Source organism: Capsella rubella, unplaced genomic scaffold (genome assembly GCF_000375325.1).
Source record: "Capsella rubella cultivar Monte Gargano unplaced genomic scaffold, Caprub1_0 scaffold_1, whole genome shotgun sequence".
In the NCBI taxonomy this organism is placed as follows: Eukaryota; Viridiplantae; Streptophyta; class Magnoliopsida; order Brassicales; family Brassicaceae; genus Capsella; species Capsella rubella.
The window spans coordinates 1,033,718-1,052,886 of record NW_006238923.1 but is presented as its reverse complement, the minus strand read 5'-3'; the positions used below and the strand labels follow the sequence as shown (position 1 = coordinate 1,052,886).

General features: G+C 36.2%; 5 protein-coding genes across 6 annotated transcripts; all 5 read right to left on the bottom strand.

Moving 5' to 3' along the window:
• Positions 1-734: 734 nt before the first annotated feature.
• On the bottom strand, positions 735-5,351 carry LOC17900493 (cactin). Its single transcript, XM_023789944.1, has 13 exons — positions 5,239-5,351; positions 4,535-4,833; positions 4,329-4,420; positions 3,944-4,043; positions 3,733-3,804; positions 3,512-3,574; positions 3,282-3,422; positions 2,628-2,723; positions 2,138-2,422; positions 1,743-2,045; positions 1,479-1,655; positions 1,129-1,395; positions 735-1,039 (listed from the first exon to the last, which is right to left on the bottom strand). The coding sequence occupies exons 2-13, from the start codon at positions 4,829-4,831 to the stop codon at positions 920-922; spliced, it is 2,013 nt and encodes a 670-aa protein (XP_023645712.1). The 5' UTR covers positions 4,832-4,833; positions 5,239-5,351; the 3' UTR covers positions 735-919.
• Positions 5,352-5,711: 360 nt separating this feature from the next.
• Positions 5,712-8,028, bottom strand: LOC17897398 (ABC transporter I family member 19). The gene is made up of 6 exons (XM_006305417.2): positions 7,752-8,028; positions 7,284-7,444; positions 7,076-7,127; positions 6,838-6,974; positions 6,558-6,644; positions 5,712-6,207 (listed from the first exon to the last, which is right to left on the bottom strand). Exons 1-6 carry the CDS (start codon positions 7,903-7,905, stop codon positions 5,926-5,928), a joined length of 873 nt encoding a protein of 290 aa, XP_006305479.1. The 5' UTR covers positions 7,906-8,028; the 3' UTR covers positions 5,712-5,925.
• Positions 8,029-9,561: 1,533 nt separating this feature from the next.
• LOC17897567 (uncharacterized protein At1g03900) lies at positions 9,562-11,099 on the bottom strand. 2 transcript variants are annotated; one of them, XM_023777043.1, is made up of 3 exons: positions 10,497-11,099; positions 9,992-10,255; positions 9,562-9,900 (listed from the first exon to the last, which is right to left on the bottom strand). In XM_023777043.1, the coding sequence occupies exons 1-3, from the start codon at positions 10,989-10,991 to the stop codon at positions 9,829-9,831; spliced, it is 831 nt and encodes a 276-aa protein (XP_023632811.1). In that variant the 5' UTR covers positions 10,992-11,099; the 3' UTR covers positions 9,562-9,828. The 2 variants fall into 2 exon arrangements, with proteins under 2 accessions (XP_023632811.1, XP_006305353.2); XM_006305291.2 differs by having other exon boundaries at positions 9,562-9,903; positions 10,497-11,097.
• A 190-nt stretch (positions 11,100-11,289) lies between these two features.
• LOC17899766 (12S seed storage protein CRD) lies at positions 11,290-13,458 on the bottom strand. Its single transcript, XM_006306241.2, has 4 exons — positions 13,093-13,458; positions 12,581-12,852; positions 12,016-12,426; positions 11,290-11,849 (listed from the first exon to the last, which is right to left on the bottom strand). Exons 1-4 carry the CDS (start codon positions 13,391-13,393, stop codon positions 11,472-11,474), a joined length of 1,362 nt encoding a protein of 453 aa, XP_006306303.1. The 5' UTR covers positions 13,394-13,458; the 3' UTR covers positions 11,290-11,471.
• A 1,137-nt stretch (positions 13,459-14,595) lies between these two features.
• On the bottom strand, positions 14,596-16,920 carry LOC17898069 (12S seed storage protein CRB). Its single transcript, XM_006303614.2, has 4 exons — positions 16,622-16,920; positions 16,178-16,446; positions 15,461-15,889; positions 14,596-15,223 (listed from the first exon to the last, which is right to left on the bottom strand). The coding sequence occupies exons 1-4, from the start codon at positions 16,902-16,904 to the stop codon at positions 14,828-14,830; spliced, it is 1,377 nt and encodes a 458-aa protein (XP_006303676.1). The 5' UTR covers positions 16,905-16,920; the 3' UTR covers positions 14,596-14,827.
• Between the last annotated feature and the right edge of the window lie 2,249 nt (positions 16,921-19,169).

The following is a 19,169-nucleotide window of genomic DNA, read 5'->3' as shown; positions in this document are numbered from 1 at the left end:
GATATACTTGTGATGTTGACGAGAGACATTTATTTTAGTGGTTGTCTCTACTCTCTGCGCACTAGTTTCTCATTTCCAAAAAGCTTCATTAAGCTTAGATGGTGGGATTTATTCCGAATATTTGGTAGAAATAGAGTTATGCATGTTTACAAACTAATATAAAATAAGAACGCAAAAACATGCAATACATGGGCATTTACATGATCTCAAATTCGAACAAATTCTCGAATCCATACTCCGGTACTTAAAGCAAAACTAGAAAACTTTTATCAACAGCTTGACCGTATCTAAATATATTTCACATATTTGGAAGAGAAATCAAGTTTATTAGAAGAAGAAATGGAATTTTTTTAAGCTAACAAATAAAAAAAAGGTCTTTGTCTTGGAGTGAAGGAGAGTTTGGAGAAAAAGAGACATCAAAAGATGATGAAAAGGAAATGAAAAGTCAGAATAAATAATATCTTCTACTCCACTACTTAAGTTACCAACAGAATCTTTTTATAAGCACTTTCGATGTTGAGATCTCAACCTAAGCAACTTCCCAAGACCTAAACTAAACTCTTTTCATTCGTCTCTCCTCCCCAACCAAAAACACTCACACACAATTCATGCCTACACCAACTTTACCACAAGAGCTAAATTCACCTTAAGCAAAACACTTAAAGCTTCACCAACTCCCAGATTTGTTTCAATGATCATAACATCTTCGATTGTGAGAGCTTTTCACGCTGACATATTCTATTCGGCTCTGTTTTGATTATCAGCTCCAATGAAAATATCAAAATACAGTTCGTCTTTACTTGATAGATATCCAAATTTGCTCTATGTATTGCAATTATCTTACAAACAGGGCTTAATAAAACATTAGCCAAAGTCTTACAACTGCCGGTTTATCTTCTCCCGCCAAACCCCGATTAGTTTATCGTCTGTACCTATGTCGTTTAAAGTTGAAGTACAAATGCAGAATCCCACGCTCGAACGTACATTTGAAACCTTTCTTGTGAGAATACTCCCATTCTTTGTTCACAATCCGGAACGCCTGAAAAGAAACAACAAAAAAGGTTGAGCAATGATAGATAGCAAAAGAGGCAATGATGGATACCCACGGTAATCGTTCTGAGTACTTACAATGTCTTCATAAGGCGGACCAGCATGGAACCTGATCATACAAGTTTCAGCGCTTGTCCCATCCTTCTCGATAGTGTATATGGGAGCCTTAATCTTGTCTACTAAATCCGGGTAGAAGATGTTAAACTTGTACCCTTGAACGATTTTTGGAGGCGGGTTATCATGATCATAGTGCGTTTGGTTATACTTATTCCATTCATAACCCGTGTGAACCCGATTGAAATACTTCGGTTTTCTTGGTCGGTACTTGTCATGCCACCAGTATACCTATAAGATGAAAATTTTAGATTTTTCATTCCAAAAGTTCAAAATGTATGGGTAGAGAAGAGATATATTAGCATTAGGGGTACCTCAGAATCAAGGTTCACTTCAGCATTAGAGCCAAATATGGCATCACCTTCCTCCATTGCCCCCATTACTTTCATTGCTTTAAGCTCCAAGTTATCTTCTACAGGTGCTGGTTTTGAGGCCATAGCTTCTTTAAGCCGTTTCTTCTGTTTCTCCAACACAACCATCCGTTTCATTTCCTGTTATAGCCGCAACCATATTATAGGTCAGTAAAAGCATCAACGAATTCATGGGCAAAAGTAAATTGTAGGAATTGATAAGAGTACCAGTAGCTTTTTGTCTTCCTCAGGATCAATTGCTTCTTCACGATCATCACCATGCATGAGCTCTGGCGAAAACGAACCAGCCGCTTCTGCTGCCTCATCAGCTTCTTCTTCTTCCACGATAGGCTCTGGAGAAAATGCTTCTACAGCATCTGAAAGATTACTACCATTCATCTCTTCCTCATTTTCTTCCACCACACGAGTTAAGCCATTATTAACTTCTACATCTTCTTCACCATCTGAAAGTTGCTCGAGGCGATGTAGATGTCTCCTCAGCATCTCAGCGTGTATTTCCTTCAAGCAAGCCTGTTGAACATTAAGATACTCAATGAGTACGAGAAAAAACAAATCCTCTATTTTCAAAATCTAACATCTCAAGATCATGCACAAGCAAATACCTTTGCCTTGTATATTTCGAGGCGTTTAAGAACTGCTTCCCAATACTCTACAACTTTCGCTGACCCAGAACGCAGCTGCGATTCGATGTCCAACTGCAGTTCTAAAAGCTCCGCGTGGGTCTTCCCATCAAGAAGTTTTTTCACATCAGCTTCAACACCAGCGTGTAGTCCCCTCTCTTGAGCAAGCAATTCTGCTGGAGGTTCCTCCCCTCTAACTCTAGCTCGATCAAGGGCATCCCTTTTACGAGCTTCAGCTAACTCCCAGTCGCATACCACTATAAGTGCCTGAAAATATGATAGTATAAGCATACGTATTTCCTCTAAACATGTATTTAATAACATAAAAAGGAGCAAAAATGATAATGAATCGTAAAAAAGAGACAACAAGAGGGTCCATTAAATATATATTATTCAGACTGTATTGAAATTCCATACATGAATGCAAGAATCATCCTGAATGAAATATATGAGACTCAATAGTAAAAAGTACCTCCCAATACTGCACGCGTGTTGGAGTTGTCCGATCCAAATCCAGATACATCTTGATATCATCGCGAAGCTCTTCCATATCTTTAACAGTGAGTCCCTGCATCACGCAAGTCAGAGGATAATACGTCAATATAATTAAAACCATCACAACAATCTGAATAAACCAAACCAATAAACTCTTCTTTGTTCACCAAAAGAGAACAACTACAAAGTCAGAGACTTTGTTTAACGAGAGATCTCCATTTTCCGTCTCAAAAGCAAAGCATCCAGAATCATTCTCACATTCTGGTTCTCTTTTTTTTTAATTTTTGATTCTTCGTACAAAAACTACATAGAGGTTACTTAATTAAGTTGAAAATTCAGCCAAATTCATATACAGAAGTCATCTTATACATAGGTTGATAATAGTTTAAGAGATACTCAAAAAAAGTAACCAACAACGATGCTATCTTAACGGCTAACTTAGACTTGCAGAATAACTTATGTTCTATCAAGCTTCTTCCCTCTATACTACTACCCTAATACAACTGTTCCCAACGACTGAAAATGTTATGAACTGAACTAGCCCCAAAGAAAGTATAGACTTAACTTAAGTGAAACAGCTCCATAACTTGACACATATGGTTTTACATTTCAACATGAACTTCGTAAATACCTTGAAAACCATGTAGGGTTCACTAAGCTCGATATCCAAATCATCTGAACCATCCAAGTGCTTGCAGAGGACGTCGATTGGCTTCAGTCGACCTTCACGTAATCTGATCTCTGACCTCACCTTGCTTTGATCAAAATGGAACTGTAGATCAAGGAGATATGTCAAGTACTATACACCTAACACATCTAAAAGAAGAATTAATTGCAAAAACAAAGAAAGCGCAGTTATACTTCTTCCTCTTTCTTCTCCCAATCATGGAACTCAGCTCGGGCACGTTCTCTAGCTAATAATGCCTGCAGAAGATAAAAGAATTATAAGTCAGTAGCTATACAGTATAAACCAAATTAGAGAGATGATTGGGGAATATGAAATTCAATCATTTACATCTGTTGGACCAAAGGGTTTTGTGAAAAAGTTAGGGTTCCTATTTAGAACATGAAAAAGACTTTACCATTTCTTCCTCATGTCGAGCTTTCTCCACTGCTCTCTCTTCTCTCCTCTTCTTAACCTTTTCAACCTCTGTCTGCACATTGAACCAAAGTGCTTAAGACATAAACCAGAAAGCTCATTCCACCAGAAAAAATAGCAAATATTTGAAAAAATCCAGGAAATGAAAAGTTCCTTGCTTTTTATATATAATCAGTAATGATTATTGTACATACCATCCTTTCCCTGTGTCTTCTCTTCTCAGCTTTAACGGAAAATTCTTCCAGTGGTACTCCACGATGAACATCTTTATCGATCTTCTTCCGCCACACAAATCTGGTATAAACAGAATTGCATGCATGAGAATGCAAACTCTTAAAACCAGGTTATTTCACAAGTGTCATCCGAATAAATTGATTACATACATTCAATTTAAGACACTTTGGCTAACAGTTTATAAAATTTGTACAAGTAAACGAAAGGGAGTTGCACCCTATGATATTTATTTATCTGGTTAAAACTAGGAATGAACTATGCGCTATTATATCATATTCTCAAAACTATACCAGTAAAAGTCAAAACAATAACCATCTACCATTTTCTTAATAGTGATTCACTTACGTCTCGGTGAGATTTGAATCCCCAAACGGGTTTGAATCATTGGAGTACCCCGATACTGACTGAGTCTTCAGTTTCTTTGCTGCACGTAATGCCTATAACAAATTTAAAAGTAGCATAAAGTTAGCAACCAGCTCCAATACATTCAAGGCATTAAATAAAAGCAACACAAAGGACACAAACAAAGTAACAAAATACAAAACAATTACCTTCTTCTGGGCCCTTTTAGACATATACTCCTTGAGTTTTTCCTCCGAGCGATCCTTAGATGAAGATTTCTTTTTACTCTTCCGTCCACCATCACTATCAGAGGAATCATCACTCGAGCTATGGCGTCGGGTCCGACGACTGCTGCTGCTTTTCCTCCTCCTGGAACTCCTGGGAGGAGTCAAATCATCAGAACCATCTGAGTCAGAAGTGTAAGACTCAGACTCAGAGTCGGATTCATATCTCCGCTTCTTCTGACGTTCACGGCTATCTCTCTTACTCTTACCATGAGAACCCATATCTGTCGAAGATTTAAAATAAAATTTTATCAATCGCGCACCCTTGAAAAGCAATAAACAAATATTCAAAGAGCGTCCTTAAGAACCCTAAGAATATTCTCTATTATTAACCAGTTCCACATATATAGACGACATTCCTCGTGAGCTCACAGAGACAAAATTCAAACCTAATAAACCAATTTTGATGATAACAACATCAAAATCAAAGGCTAAACGTTTCTCGATACCGAAACTGATGCATATAGAATTAACTGAAAGCAGAAACACTCATGCGGCATTCAATCCAGACCCTACGATTAGATAACGAAAAGAAAATCTCCTAAACTCAAGTTTCACGACAAGTAAGAGAATCTAAGCAGAAGCGATTGAACTAATTAACAGCGGAAGGAGAAAGAGTAATTGCAAACCTAGCTGGAGATGAAGATCTGAAATCAGTGGCGGTCAGGGTGGTGATTTTTCGGCGACTGAGCGACGGTCTCGAAGGCGCTAACTCCTCCTCCTCCCCGATGAATGGATCCCCGAGCCAAACAAAGGGTTAAGATTTAACAAGCTTTAGGGAGAGTTTCGTCTTTCACTCTCATTTATCTTTTTCCTTTTTTTCATTGTAATATGTTTTTTGGGAACCGACATCGTTTCGTTGAAATCTTAAACCACTAAAATCAAAATCAATCTTAAACCGATGTAGTTTATATTGTTTTAGACCACTAAAATCAAAATCAATCTTAAACCGATGTAATGTTGTTACGATCCAAGTTTAATTTTTTTTTTTTTTTTAAAGGCCTGATCCAAGTTTAATTAATACTAAACTAACAATACGTAAGTTTGGACGTATGGTATTAAAATCTAAGTTTATAAATCACACAATACGCAATCCAAAAACGATGTCCAAAAATCAAAATTTAATACAAAACAAACAAATTCAAAGATGGAAATACATAGGTGTCAAAGCAACACGTACGTTTTGTTCAATTGTTGTATACATTATATACTTTAATGAACACAAGAGAGTACATAGTAGCTAGACAAACACAAAATATCAACTGTTCCCAAGTGTATCGATAACCTCAGACTCAGTGGTAAATTAGCAGCAATCATCAGTAATAAGCCATGTGTCTTGATGACCTGAAAGGAGAGTTATCGAATGGAGATGGTTTCCATGCTGCCACAGGCTTTATCTTCTTCTTCTTCACGAGTTTGATTTCAGAACGAAGCCAAGATTCTACCACGGAGAGGAGGTTGGGTGAAGTTTTCAGCTCGTCAATATCTGTCATTTTTGATAAACGATTTAGCTCACCGTCCTGAATATAGGCCAAATGTGTCGCCCATGTCTCTAGCCCGTCGAATATGTGAGTTGCATATACAATTGTAGCTCCTCTCTGAGTTAACCAATGTTATACACAAGTCAAAGATCATCTACTAACTAATGCACAATTACAAACTCAAGAGAATTCTATCAAACTGCATTTACTTGTTTGAATGCTATAAAACCTTGTCCAACTATTAAGTGCTGTAGAACTCAGGATACATGCATGCTATAAGTAACTTTGACACTTTGGGAGCTAACACAGATCATAGACATGCTAGGACCTGATAGTAATCATAGGCAACATCACTTCGCAGCAACAAGAACCAATATGAAAGCTTTTCCTTGTATGGTTAAGCATCATATTCCAGTAACTAATCGATAGAACCGGAGTATATATACTTAGGAGATATTGAATAATACCTGATCACATTCTTCAATGAAGAATTCCAGTAAATCCATCCTTGCAACGACGTCTAGGTCCACAGTGACCTCATCGAGTAATAATACCTGCGATCAGATGAGATATTTTATAAGAAGTTTGTAAAATCAGATTAAACTAGGGTCAGCAATGACAAAAACAAATTCGAGAACAAGGTTTTTTTTTTTCATTAAAGCCAGAGGAGAACATAACTAACAATGACCATGTGAGATTTTAGAGGATGCAGAATAAACAGCCTCTCTGAAACCATGTTCTTTTTACCTTGAATGGATGTAAGAGTCCCATGCATATCTGCACTCGCCGTTTCTGCCCATCAGAAACCTTATGCATACGCCATTGAAGATTAATATCAAGAAGATCGATTAATTTTTCTCTTCGTACGGGATCAATTCCTTCAACTATTAGGACAACAAAACAAAAATTTCCTTCAGTCGAAGCCTGAATAAGAGAAAACAAACCAAATTACAGAAGTTCATTGCTGTAAGGCAGACAATGTTACCTCCAAATATCATATGTTCTGCTGAAAAGTCTCCTTGGAGAGGAACTTCACCCTAAAATATAGCAGAATCAAGAAAGAAGGCAATCTCATATCGATAATGCGGTAACATGATCAAAGATTAGTTACGCTCTAAGCAATCAAATTCCTTAAAGATAACACAAAAAGCATGAGAAATGGAAGCAGAAAGAACAGTAGAAAGACAACTCACAGCTGAACCAACGGTTTTACTCCATGATCCTCCAAGGTAAGACAAGTCACCACTACAAACAAGTTGAGTATCATGGAAAGCTGAGCGGCTAAGAACTTGTACAACGTTTTTTCCTCCCACCATATGTTTTCCAGCCAAAATCTTCAGTAAGGTTGTCTTGCCTGAGTTCCAAAGGAACACAAGACTTAGTTTTCCAGAAGAACCAAATCAAACCCATGATTTAAGTAGCTTCTAAACGAAAGAAGCCCAATAAATCATACAGCTAGCAAATATAAATTCATTAAATTGCAGAGGCATAGGGCAATTTCCAAGTCCAAACTTTGAATAAAATCAGAACAAGGATTACTTTAAATTTCGATTCTAGCAGAAGGTAAAGAAATTGAAACGCTAATACAAAAGCTGAATCAAGATAATAGACTCATAGACCCAAAAAGAGCAAAAAAAGAAAGAAAAATCGACTGATCCTACCAGATCCATTAGCACCAACGAGAAGGCAGCGAGAGCCAACTGGAAGATCGAGGTTGAAGTCGAAGAATATAGGATCCTCAACTTCGTATGCGAACTGCATACCACTAACTCTAATGGCGTCACCGCCACTCGCCGTCGCATCTTTCTCCGCCATTTTTTCAAGTCTCCAGCGCTCCGATACAGTCAGATAGTAGTAGTAGGTGAAGAAGGGATTAGTTGTTGGACCGACGTTGTTCGCCTTGGTCAAATATGATTATGCGGCCCTTTAAATATGTTTCGTTCAACTTTTAATCCACGTAATACCAATATATTTTCGTCACGTCATTACTTTAACGATCCCTTCTCTTTGCACGCCGCCACGTCGGTATTACAAAACAAATAGAGACAAACCAATACGACAGCGTATCGAGTGTGACTAAAAAAAATGGTTACTCTATGTGTTTTGTATATTTCTTGCTTGTACATTTGCTTTATCAGGCAAACTAGGTTCGGACCCGCGCTACAGCGCGGAGGAAATATTTATATATATATATATATATATAACCATTAACGGATTAAAATATGTTACATTTTAATTTTATTGCAATCCAGTCGATTACGGTGAATCATATATTTGTATAATAAGTTTAAATAAAATAATAAAGGAAAAAGTGAGTAAATAATTATATATTGAGTTTTGATACAATTAAAAACACGGTGAAAATTTAACAGCACGAAATAATATTTGTCGATAAAATATTCATTTTGACCATTTTGTAGTAAAAGTAGGAATATATGTAAAATTACATATTTACAATAATTTTTTTGAAGGACCAACCCGTAACATAATCCATTTTGTAAAAAACATTATTCATAACTCGCTTTATCATTATAATTGTGATTTAACAAAATACCCGTGAACAATATAAATTTTAAATAGTTTGATATATAATATATTTTATCAATTAAAATTATGTCTCCAAATTACATTTATGTCATAAAAAAAATTCATATTATAAATTCTAAAGTTTATATATATTTGAACCTCCTAATCATAATATTTTGAAACTTTTAAAATTTTTAAATATGCTCATGTAACAATGGTTTTAATATTGGTCATACTTATAATGATTTTAAACCATTGTCCAAAATATTTAACCGAGTGTAGTTGAGTATTATATGTCTGTTTCAAAAAATTCAAATTGCAGTATATGCAAAAAAAGTTAAATTATTATTAAATATTTATATTATATAGTATAATATCATAAATTAAAAATAAGATCAAATAAAAGTGAAAGAAGAATAATAATTATTTTAATAGATTATATTAAATTAGTTAGAGAAATATTTGGAAATCCTCTAATTAGTTATGGATATAATACAATCCTAAAATTAGATATGGAAAGTATCCGATATATGTATCCAAACCCAATTTAATATCCACTTTTGAAGTATTCAATTGTTGAAATCGGGTTAACTTTTTAATTTTGACCCGACCCGTATTCTATTTTGTACTTCTCTTTTACTAATATAGAGATAGTTTCATAAAATATAGAACTGTATCATTTCTATTTAATAAGTTTCCTAAAATACTGGAATATTTATTTTAAATATTTTCGAAATTATTTATTAATGGGTTATATCCATACCCAAATTAAGATCCAATAATCTAAGTATCCATGTATTCCGAATCGGGTAATTTTGAGTAATTTTTTTAATTGACCCGCCCATTTCATTTTTGTACTTCTCTTTTACTAATATAGATATAGCAAATAGATCCAGCATTTAGTTTTCTTCCGTTTATGACATAGACTGTACGTAGAAACAAAGATGAACTTGTGAAAAATCCTCTTTTGATATATTAATATTTCAGTCATCCACATGATAATATGATTAGTGATAATTTGATAATGTAACAAAGATGATAATAAGGAAGAAAGAAAAAATAAAACAGGGAGTGTATGGGATTACAAAGAAACACACATCAAACTTACCAGTAACATACATCAAAAAGACTGTTGGCTATTGTCTCGCGCTCTCAGGTGACAAGAAGATGAAGCCGGACTTGTCCAAGAACTTAAATTTTACACTCCATTGCTTAGAAAGCTGCCCAACCTGACGCAGCTCCTGTTGACTTGCTCGATCCTGATCCCACCGTTGAAGGTAGATTCTTCTACAGAGTATTACCAAAATATCAATCATAATTGAGAGTGAACTAAGAGAAGAAGAATGCAATTAAGAAGACAAGTTTTTGTTTTTACCTTAAGCTGAGATAGATCAGACAGAGGCTCGTTCCTGCGTCTTGTGTTATCAATTGATTCTTTGCAGCCATCAGATGCAATCCTTGAGGCGACGGGATCGTTTGGAGGAGGCGGTAAAGGCGACCTGGTTATTCCAGCAGCTTTGGGAGGTGGCGCAAGTGCCAGTGGTTTTGGCTTCCCGGTTCCTGAAAGTGCAGCTGAGAGCATCCCAGTGCCATTTGTTGTTGGTTTTGGTTTCACGTTGATTCTTATGGTTTCACCTTCCTTGAAATGGTAAGATGGAGAGTTATGAATTACGGAGATAAACAAATACGATCACGAACTCAGCAAAACCAAAAGACCACTCTCAGAAATCATGGACACAACCAGATAATGACAGTTGTAATTGAGAATCAATCAATTCTAGACTGGATTTGATAGTTCCTTAGATCTGGATAGGTTCAATCAGATAAACGCATTGATATCGAATCTGAATTCCTATAAGCTTAGGAGAAGATGAGTTTACCTTGAGTCTGTGATTAACGGCGGGATGGATATCGATATGATTATCGCTCTCACTCGTTTCCCCAGTCTCCTTCTCTTTCTCCCTCCTAACGTACTTTTCATGATCCGACAACGCGACATTGAAATCAAACGCTTCGTTCCTCTCGGCGAATCCTAGCCCGATAAACGCATACTTCCCTCTCCCGTCATCGATCCTGAGAACGAAATACCTAGACGAATCGAGCGACGGCTCGACGGAGTTCTCTCTCCGTCCAGGATCCACGAAACAGGCCGCGAATAGATCGCCGGAGTTCGAATCCTCGAGGCGGATCTCGCACCGATCCTTGCACGATACGACGCGGAGTCTACCAGACCAGATCTTGTCGGATTGAAGCCATTCGCCGCACTTGTAACCGCCGGATGTGGTTCGCGGCGGGATCTTGTAGATGGAAACCTCACGCACCACCAGAAGTGTGTGCTCGAACGACTCCTCCTCCTCTTCTTCCTCGAACGACATCGATCGAAATCTGCCAAATCTCAGACGAGTTTCGGAGAAAGACGTGTGTGATCGTTGCGGACTTTGAATGCTTTTTACGAGACCAGACCGGAACCTTGTTTTTTTACTTCTACATACTACTTTTTTATTATTTATTTTCGTTACCATTATCCTTTGAAAAAAATATAAAAATTAATGCACTCTCTATAATCAACGTAATCATAAAAGCTAAGATGTGTATGTGACTGGAATTTTTAATCTGGAAATTTGTGTTTACCTCACTTCATTAATCTGTGGTCGTGTATAGATGTTATTGTAATAATGAAAAGGTTGATTATTTTAACATTCTGTAATTGTTTTTCCATCAACCGCTTTGTAGTAACTAACTTATTGTCATTGAAACTTAGTTACTACTAGTCACACATATTTATTTATTTCATTGACTGGAAAAAAAACTAATTATAACATCATAGGAAGGAAAAACAAAGCAAACGCGTATGCTCAAGAGGAAGAGCTAGGTGTCATAGACAACATTGCCTCTTGCTGACTGAATTTGATCCTCTTGGCATCTTCCTCGTTCACTCCATACGAGGCTTTGACCACATCCAAGGGAACTCCTCTTAAGTACGATGTCTGGCCGCTGAGCGTGTTAATGTAAGCGTGATCATTGGTCTTGAACGATATCCACTCGAAACCCGTTTCTCCAGCGGTTTTCACAACCGCAAAGCCCTGTGGAATCACAAGTAGTTGACCTTGTCCCACTTGCTCGTTGAACACGGACTGACCATTGTCGTCCACCACTTGTATCTTGGCTTGACCACCTGTCACGTATAGCACCGTGTGCGCATTTGCGGTCCACTGTGGCAACACCATTCCTCCCTATATCCACGAAATCCAATTACATGGCACAGATTTTTATATATATATAGCACAAAAATTAGTCATTACTTGGGAATAAATTAAATTTTGTATACCAGCAAAATAACCTGAACGCTAGAATTAACCGAACCGAATCTAAAATTGATTTTAAGAGGGGGATACATACGCTGTAGAGATATCCTCTAACGGCGTTAAGTCTGACTTGACGTAGAACGGGGAGATTAAGGCTGTTAAGAGTGCTGATTCTTCCGGCTCGTGTGCTAAAAAGGTCGGACCGTTCTGGATCGTCAATATTCTCATGAATCCTAGCCGTGCAATAAGTCTCTTCGATGCCATTAGCAATGCCATCTTGCTGCCATTGTCGTGGAGGTGGGATGACGAAATGGAGCGGACCGTTCGCTCGGACTATGTTTCCTCTGTTGTCCTTCTGGTTCTGCAGCTGCTTAGCTGTCTCGATGTCGATTTTGAATGCTTCCGCGATTATGTTTGCGTCGAAACCGCTGAAAGCATTGTTCCCTGATGGCCAGTTTAATGGTTGTTGTTGTTCTTCCGTTCTGCTCCCGGCTAGTTGGAACATCTTCATATGAATGATTTACAAAATTAATACATACATAATGTGTTATACATAGTATTAGTAATCACTCTCTCAGTCTCTCTTTGTTAATATTGTGGTAGCCGTAGTAAAGTTTGCATGCAATATAAATTTGGAATTTCTTAAGGTTGATAATTACCCTAGGGACTTGGTCAAGCTGGTTTTCTCTGTTAGTGACATCAAGAACGATTACAATGACGACATCGGAATCACCACGGTTATACCACCACTGTGAAACTCCAGCAAGCGAAGCAAACACATCTCCTCGCCGGAAGTTCTCCAACTTCTGGTGCATGTCCTCTAGACGTCGAGGCTGGCCTCCTCCTCCTCCTCCTCCTCCACTTCCTGATATTTCAATATCCTCATAAGTCTCAGGACAACCAGAAGCAATTGTCCCCATCACTCCTTCTCCTGCAAACAATAAAAATAAAAGACCACAAAGTTGAGATTCTCTATAGTTAACTTCTTTTTTGAAACACAGTTTAATAGATATCAAGATATAATTTTTCTAATTATTTGAAAGAAATTTTCAGTGCTATAAGATTTTAAAGTTTTATAATTCAAAAGAAAAAAAGACACATTATAAAAAGAGGAATAAAACAAGTAATCTTGTACATATATATATGTATATAGATGTAATGATTTCGTTACCTTGGACAACGTAAGCGAGAGCAGGTGGGCTGAAGAAAGCTGGCAAGAAAATGGAATTGGACTGAAGGGTGATGCGAACCACCGTTACACCGGCGCATTGGAGCTCGGGACTCATGTGGTCCCATACTTCCATCTGACCTGCTTCAAACTTGGTCGCCTGAGCGGGAGTGAGGCTGTTAATTTGGCTAAAATGGCATGCGTATGGAAACGGCGCCTCTTGCTGGCGTGCCTCGCCGCCATGAAAGAAGAGGAGAAGTGAGAGTGATATGACGGAGAGAGCAGAAAAAGAAAGTTTATACATTTTTGGTTTTTAATCTGTTTTGTATATAAAAAAAAATTAGGGGTTGGTGGGTAGTAGGAGCATGGTATTTAAAGGAGGTGGTTAGTGTTGTTCTATGGTTGCATACAAATGGATATGTGTGTTTTTCAAATACCAGAAAGAAAAAAAAACCGAATTTAATTAGTAATTACTAATTACCATCGTTGGAATATTAAAGGAATTTGGTTTTCGGTCAGTTACTTTTGTAGGTGTATTAGTAAATTAACTTTCGAGGTAAAAATTCAGTAAACCAATGGACTAAATTATAAACGGCCAAATTTACGATAGACTGAATGGCTCTAAGAATAATGTGACCAAAACCCTAAACGTGTCTATTTTCCTTGATCCATCCAAATTACTAAACAATGTGTTGGAAGACGTTAATTACGATATCTTATGAATGGTGTGATAATAAATATATTATGTTCAGAAATTAGGCAGTAAAATTGAGGTTAAAGTACGGATACTCAAGATTGACACATTGTGATTGCAACGGCTACAGGAGTCACATTGCATGGCAATGGCACTGTCTGTATTCTAACACATCATCATGCCATGTGTGCCAAGTGTCCCCCATGTTGGACATTCAGTCATAATTCATTGTATAAGAAACTAAATAACAACCAAAGTAAATAAATATGGCAAAAAAAATATATATAGCATCAATTAAATTAATCAAGTTTTATAACCTAAATGTATTCAATTTTAACAATTTGTTTGGGTTTCGACTAATGTGAACTTAGTATTGGCTAGACGCCTAGATATAGAGTGGTTAGTATTAAGGTAATTAGCGCGTATAAACTTCCGATCTTGACTATACATAATGTGATTCGTTACTTCCATAATCATGCCATGCATCCACACACGAGTCATCATGTGCATTAATTTCAGGTTTTCATCAGTCTATACATATATAAGTTTGTTTGTGAATTAAAAGAGTGATTGGTGGTTCCGCCAAAAAAAAATTCTATGATCATTATAATTATTAGTATGTAGTAGATGTATATGATGTTAGTATAATTCAAAATTAATTTCCTCGAAATGCATATGGCGTATACTCAATATTTAATTATCCTAATTGAGCTTAAGAAGTTAAATCTCGCAACGGTATTAAGATTTAATAGTCTCGCATGTTTAGTATTCTGAAATTTCAAATATATAGTAACGGCTATGTTATCCAAAAGTATAAAGAAACTGAAAGACAAGATTTTATTCAGTAACGGTTCCATGTACGGAGTCAAACGATCGCAACTATACGACGTTCGTACACTAGGCGTCCTAATAAAAACTCAAAACTAAACAGTTCCCTTTAAAGCGTTGAACTTCTTTTATATATTTTTATTCTTATTATTATACAAACCGTACCAAACCGAACTTTTAATTCAAACGCTATTCCAGCACGAGCACAATCAAGCCTCAAACCCTAGGCCTTCCATAGCTCATCGGACCGCTGCTGTGAGTCAATGTGGTCTCAATCGTGCTAAACTTAACCCGTCTAGCTTCTTCGGGAGAGATCTGGAACCCATTGGTTATAACCTCAAGTGGCAAACCTGTCATGACTGAGGTACGACCCGCGAGTGAGTTGACCTGTGCGTTTTCGTTTGTCTTGAATTCGATCCACTCGAATTGTTCGCTCGTGGCACGTTTCATGACTGAGAATCCTTGTGGCACGACAAGTAACTGTCCGTTTGAGATCTCTTGGTCGAACACTCTTTCTCCATTGTCGTTCACCATCTGTATATGAGCCTTCCCGTTTGTTACGTAAAGTGCAGCGTTTGCATTGACGTTCCATTGTGGTAGCACCATAGCATTCTGCGTTCACGCAACATTATAAAAGAAGAGTATTTTATGAATTTCCGATGTTACATTATAAAATTCTAGATATTTTATCATAACTGAAACGGTTGAAAATTGTAAGATATATACACATTGATCAAAACGAATTATTCTTTCAAGTTTTAAAAATTCGAAATCTGAAAATCAATAGTTAGTTATCTTGGCAAATCAGCATAAAATTAAACAAAAACATTTTGAACATTTGGAGCTTACGTTACGGATGGATCCACGAAGAGCGCTAAGGCGAAGAAGCCTGAGGATAGGAAGATTGTAGCTGTTAAGAGTGCTGATGTATCCGAGCGATGGCTTGTAGATGTCAGCATCCGACGGGTCATCGAGGTTTTCGGTGCATCGCATTGTGCACAGAGTCTCCTCTAAACCGTTAGCTTTTTCCTGTGGTTGCTGGCCGCCTTCGCCGCGTCTCAACGGTGGCCTGATGACGCCAAAAGGACCTTTGACCTTGATGATGTTGCCACGGTTATCTTGCTGGCTCTGGAGCTGCTGAGCCGTCTCCACGTTGATCTTGAAGGCTTGAGCCAAAATCTCGGGTGCGAAGCCATTAAAGATGTTGTTTTGCTTCTGTTGCCTTCGGCCTTGTAGCCATTCCTGTCCTTGTGGGTTGTTTCCGGCTATCAAAAATGGCTGTAAAATATAATCCCAATTAAAAATAATTCACCAAATCAAAGTTTTATGTACAGTAATGCGTTTTTATTGAACTGGTTACAGAATTTCTTTTTAAAAATGATTTTCTTAAAAGTGAGTATTATAAGCGAGAAGTTGCTACTTAGTTTGATCTTTAAAGATCTATTAGTTTTTATTCGAGAAAAGTTCTCTTTCAATTAATCAAACAAACCAAATTAAGAAAGACTAAAACCAACACGTTAAAAAACAGTTTAAAATAAGAAATTTCTTTTTGGTGCTTGGACTTACTCTAAGGTTGCGGTCAAGCTGGTTCTGGTTGTTGGCGAGATCAGCAGCTGCAACAAGAATGAGAGGCTCATTTCCATTGTTGTAGAACCATTGAGCCACACCAGATGGTGTAGCAATGGTGTCACCACACCGTAGGTGCTCTACTTTCTGGTGCATGTCATAGAACCCTTGACTCTGACCCTGACCCTGGCCTTGACTTTCTCCAAACCCAGGTGATTCCATGAATGTCTCGGCGCATCCCGGAACCACTCTTCCCATTAGACCCCTTCCTGTTACCTCATAGCCAAACATGTAAGTTATATATATATAAAATATTAGGAGTGTTCAAGTATTTGTGAATTCGGATAATGTAGTTTTTATCTTTTATATATCATAACCACAGTTTTTTTACAAAACTAAATTGGGCAAATAGTGGATTAGTTATATAAATAGAAACGCGCGCACCGTGAACAACAAAAGTAAGTTTGCCGGCGTTCAAGAAAGTGGGCAAGTAAAGACCCTGAGGCTCAATAACGAAACGCTCAAAGGCGAAGCCGGAGCAACGGAGCTGAGGTGCATGGTGGTCCCAGACCTCGATGCGACCACCCTCGCTCTGGATGACTTGAGACGGTTCGAGCGCATTGAGTTGATCAAGCTGGCACTCATTGGGCCATTGTTGAGCTGTGTAACCGTGGAAGAGGATCAAGAGTGTCAAAGAGAAGGAGACAATAGATGAGGCTCGACCCATTTTACTTTCTCTTTACTTACTTGTACTTTGTGGGTTATGGAGTTTAGCTATTTATAGAAGACCTTGTTGTGTAAAGTGGTTCTAAAAATAAATTTAAAACTTTAAAGATTCTCTTTTTTTTTTTTTTTTTAATAGTAATTGGAAAAATCAATGTGGTTGGTAAAGTAAGGGTTTGATTAATATCGAAAGCAAATAGAAACTTAACCTAACAAAATTATAGGTTTAATCAATCAATTGTTTTGTATACGCTTCGATAGAATTATCATAAGTCTATTTTTTTGTTTGGATGACTACATGTCTACATCAATTAACTATCTCTCTATGAAATAAATTTGTATTCTCTCGTTTTTTCTTTAGCTCTTCAGGTTTTTTTTTCCCCGTCATGGAGGGATTATATTAGATGCATCGTATGAGTAATTTGAAATAATAATCACGAATGGAAATAAGAACTATAGTTGAGCTTGTAAAATGGAGGGAGTAGACACATTTCAGTATGCATGGCTCTTTAAAGTGCATGTTCTTACACATCAGCATCATATGTATATAGGGTATTATTGAAAACCAGACAACGAGGAATAAGAAGACAAAAGAGTTAAATCATATTACATATATTTATTTGTCAAATCATATATTAGTTGAATTTTTTTATTTTTTGTGTGGTTGGTTTTAATGTTAAGTATATTTCAAAAATTATAATCGATTAATCTTTGTAGATGGGCAGCACTTTTAATTTTATAATTATAATGCTGAAATTGTTTTAAGAAAAAATTGTACGTTAAAAACAAAACGACTAGAAAGGTAAGGTTTAAGCTTTGAGATATTAGAGAGTTTTCTGGTATTAAAACTGTATGAAACGAAAATTTGCAGAGTGTAGAGAGAGTAATAGACACGTGAAGATGTGGCGGACGCGACGAACGGACGATGACGAGTGTATGGCTGCATGCTGCTCAGATTATTCCACTTGGAGGGATCCTTCTTTGAAATATTTGTTCTCTCTTCTTCTGCTTTGTAAGCAAACATATTTATTTTCTACCCAAAAAAAAAAAAACATATTTATTTTTCCAGTTCACTCATTCTTGAGTATGTCAAAGGTGCTCTCACTTCTCACCGATGTTACGCTTCGTATATTTTGATTTTCTTGATGATTAAAGCCTAAATTCTCAAGATTCCGAACGCCCGTGCGCCTAATTTCGAAGTTAGCATCTAGGCTTGTGTCTAAGCCCAATATTTAGGCCCATACAACTCTAGGTGGATTGATTTTGATTTTACTAATACTTATGTTCTCCAACTACGTGCCGTTCTCAAGGAAAGACAACGACATGCACTTTACAACAAATTATATTAAAATATTTGTTTTTTTTTTTTGCTTTTTCTTTTCTTGTCATTTGCTACATTATCATATTTTAATAAATTTCCACATCTATACTATTAAAGCTGAAGTACACAATTAATTTACACTATAGTTTCAAAATGAAATAATTATCATTTCTAACTGGGTTAACACGCGAATCTAACTAACTAAACGGATATGTTAATCGGGTTTAGAGATTTAATCTCAATCGTTCATTTTTCAGTTGATAAAAAAAAAAATTGGTTTTCAATATTAAAGGAAAGATAATTATTACGTTTGATATTTAACTTTATTTGTAAGATACAATGCCTAAAATTTATCTTAATTGGCAAGATTTTCTTAATTTCAAATATTTTATAAAGATCTTGATCGAAATTTTAAACATTGAGTATTTTAATATTTGTTTTAATAGAAACCATTCCATGTTTTCTTAGTATGTAATATTCAATGTAGTTGACTTTTTAAACTATTTTAATTTTTAATTTGACCAACCAAATCAATCTATATTAACATTTTTAAATACATTTGATAATATAACTTTTTATTTGTAAGATTTTTATAAATAAACTTTTGTCATTTCATTATATATTAAAAATTGAAGAATTATTTATTAAGTAATCATTATCCTATTCGATTTTCTTTGAATATATATTTCCTTAATCATTTAAAATCCATAATATGTATATATTTCCTTAATCATTTAAATCTAAATCGTTTATATCAAAATCATTAATTTATGTTAGGCAAAATCAACGGATTATATCTTAATTTATAACAATTTACTAATTTATGGTAATTAAATTCGCCTATTAAATATAAACATGATTTGTTATTCTAAGTCTTCTAAAAATGGAATATTCGGATATAATATTTAATATTTAACAATAAAATCACGATAATTTAGTGATTGAGAT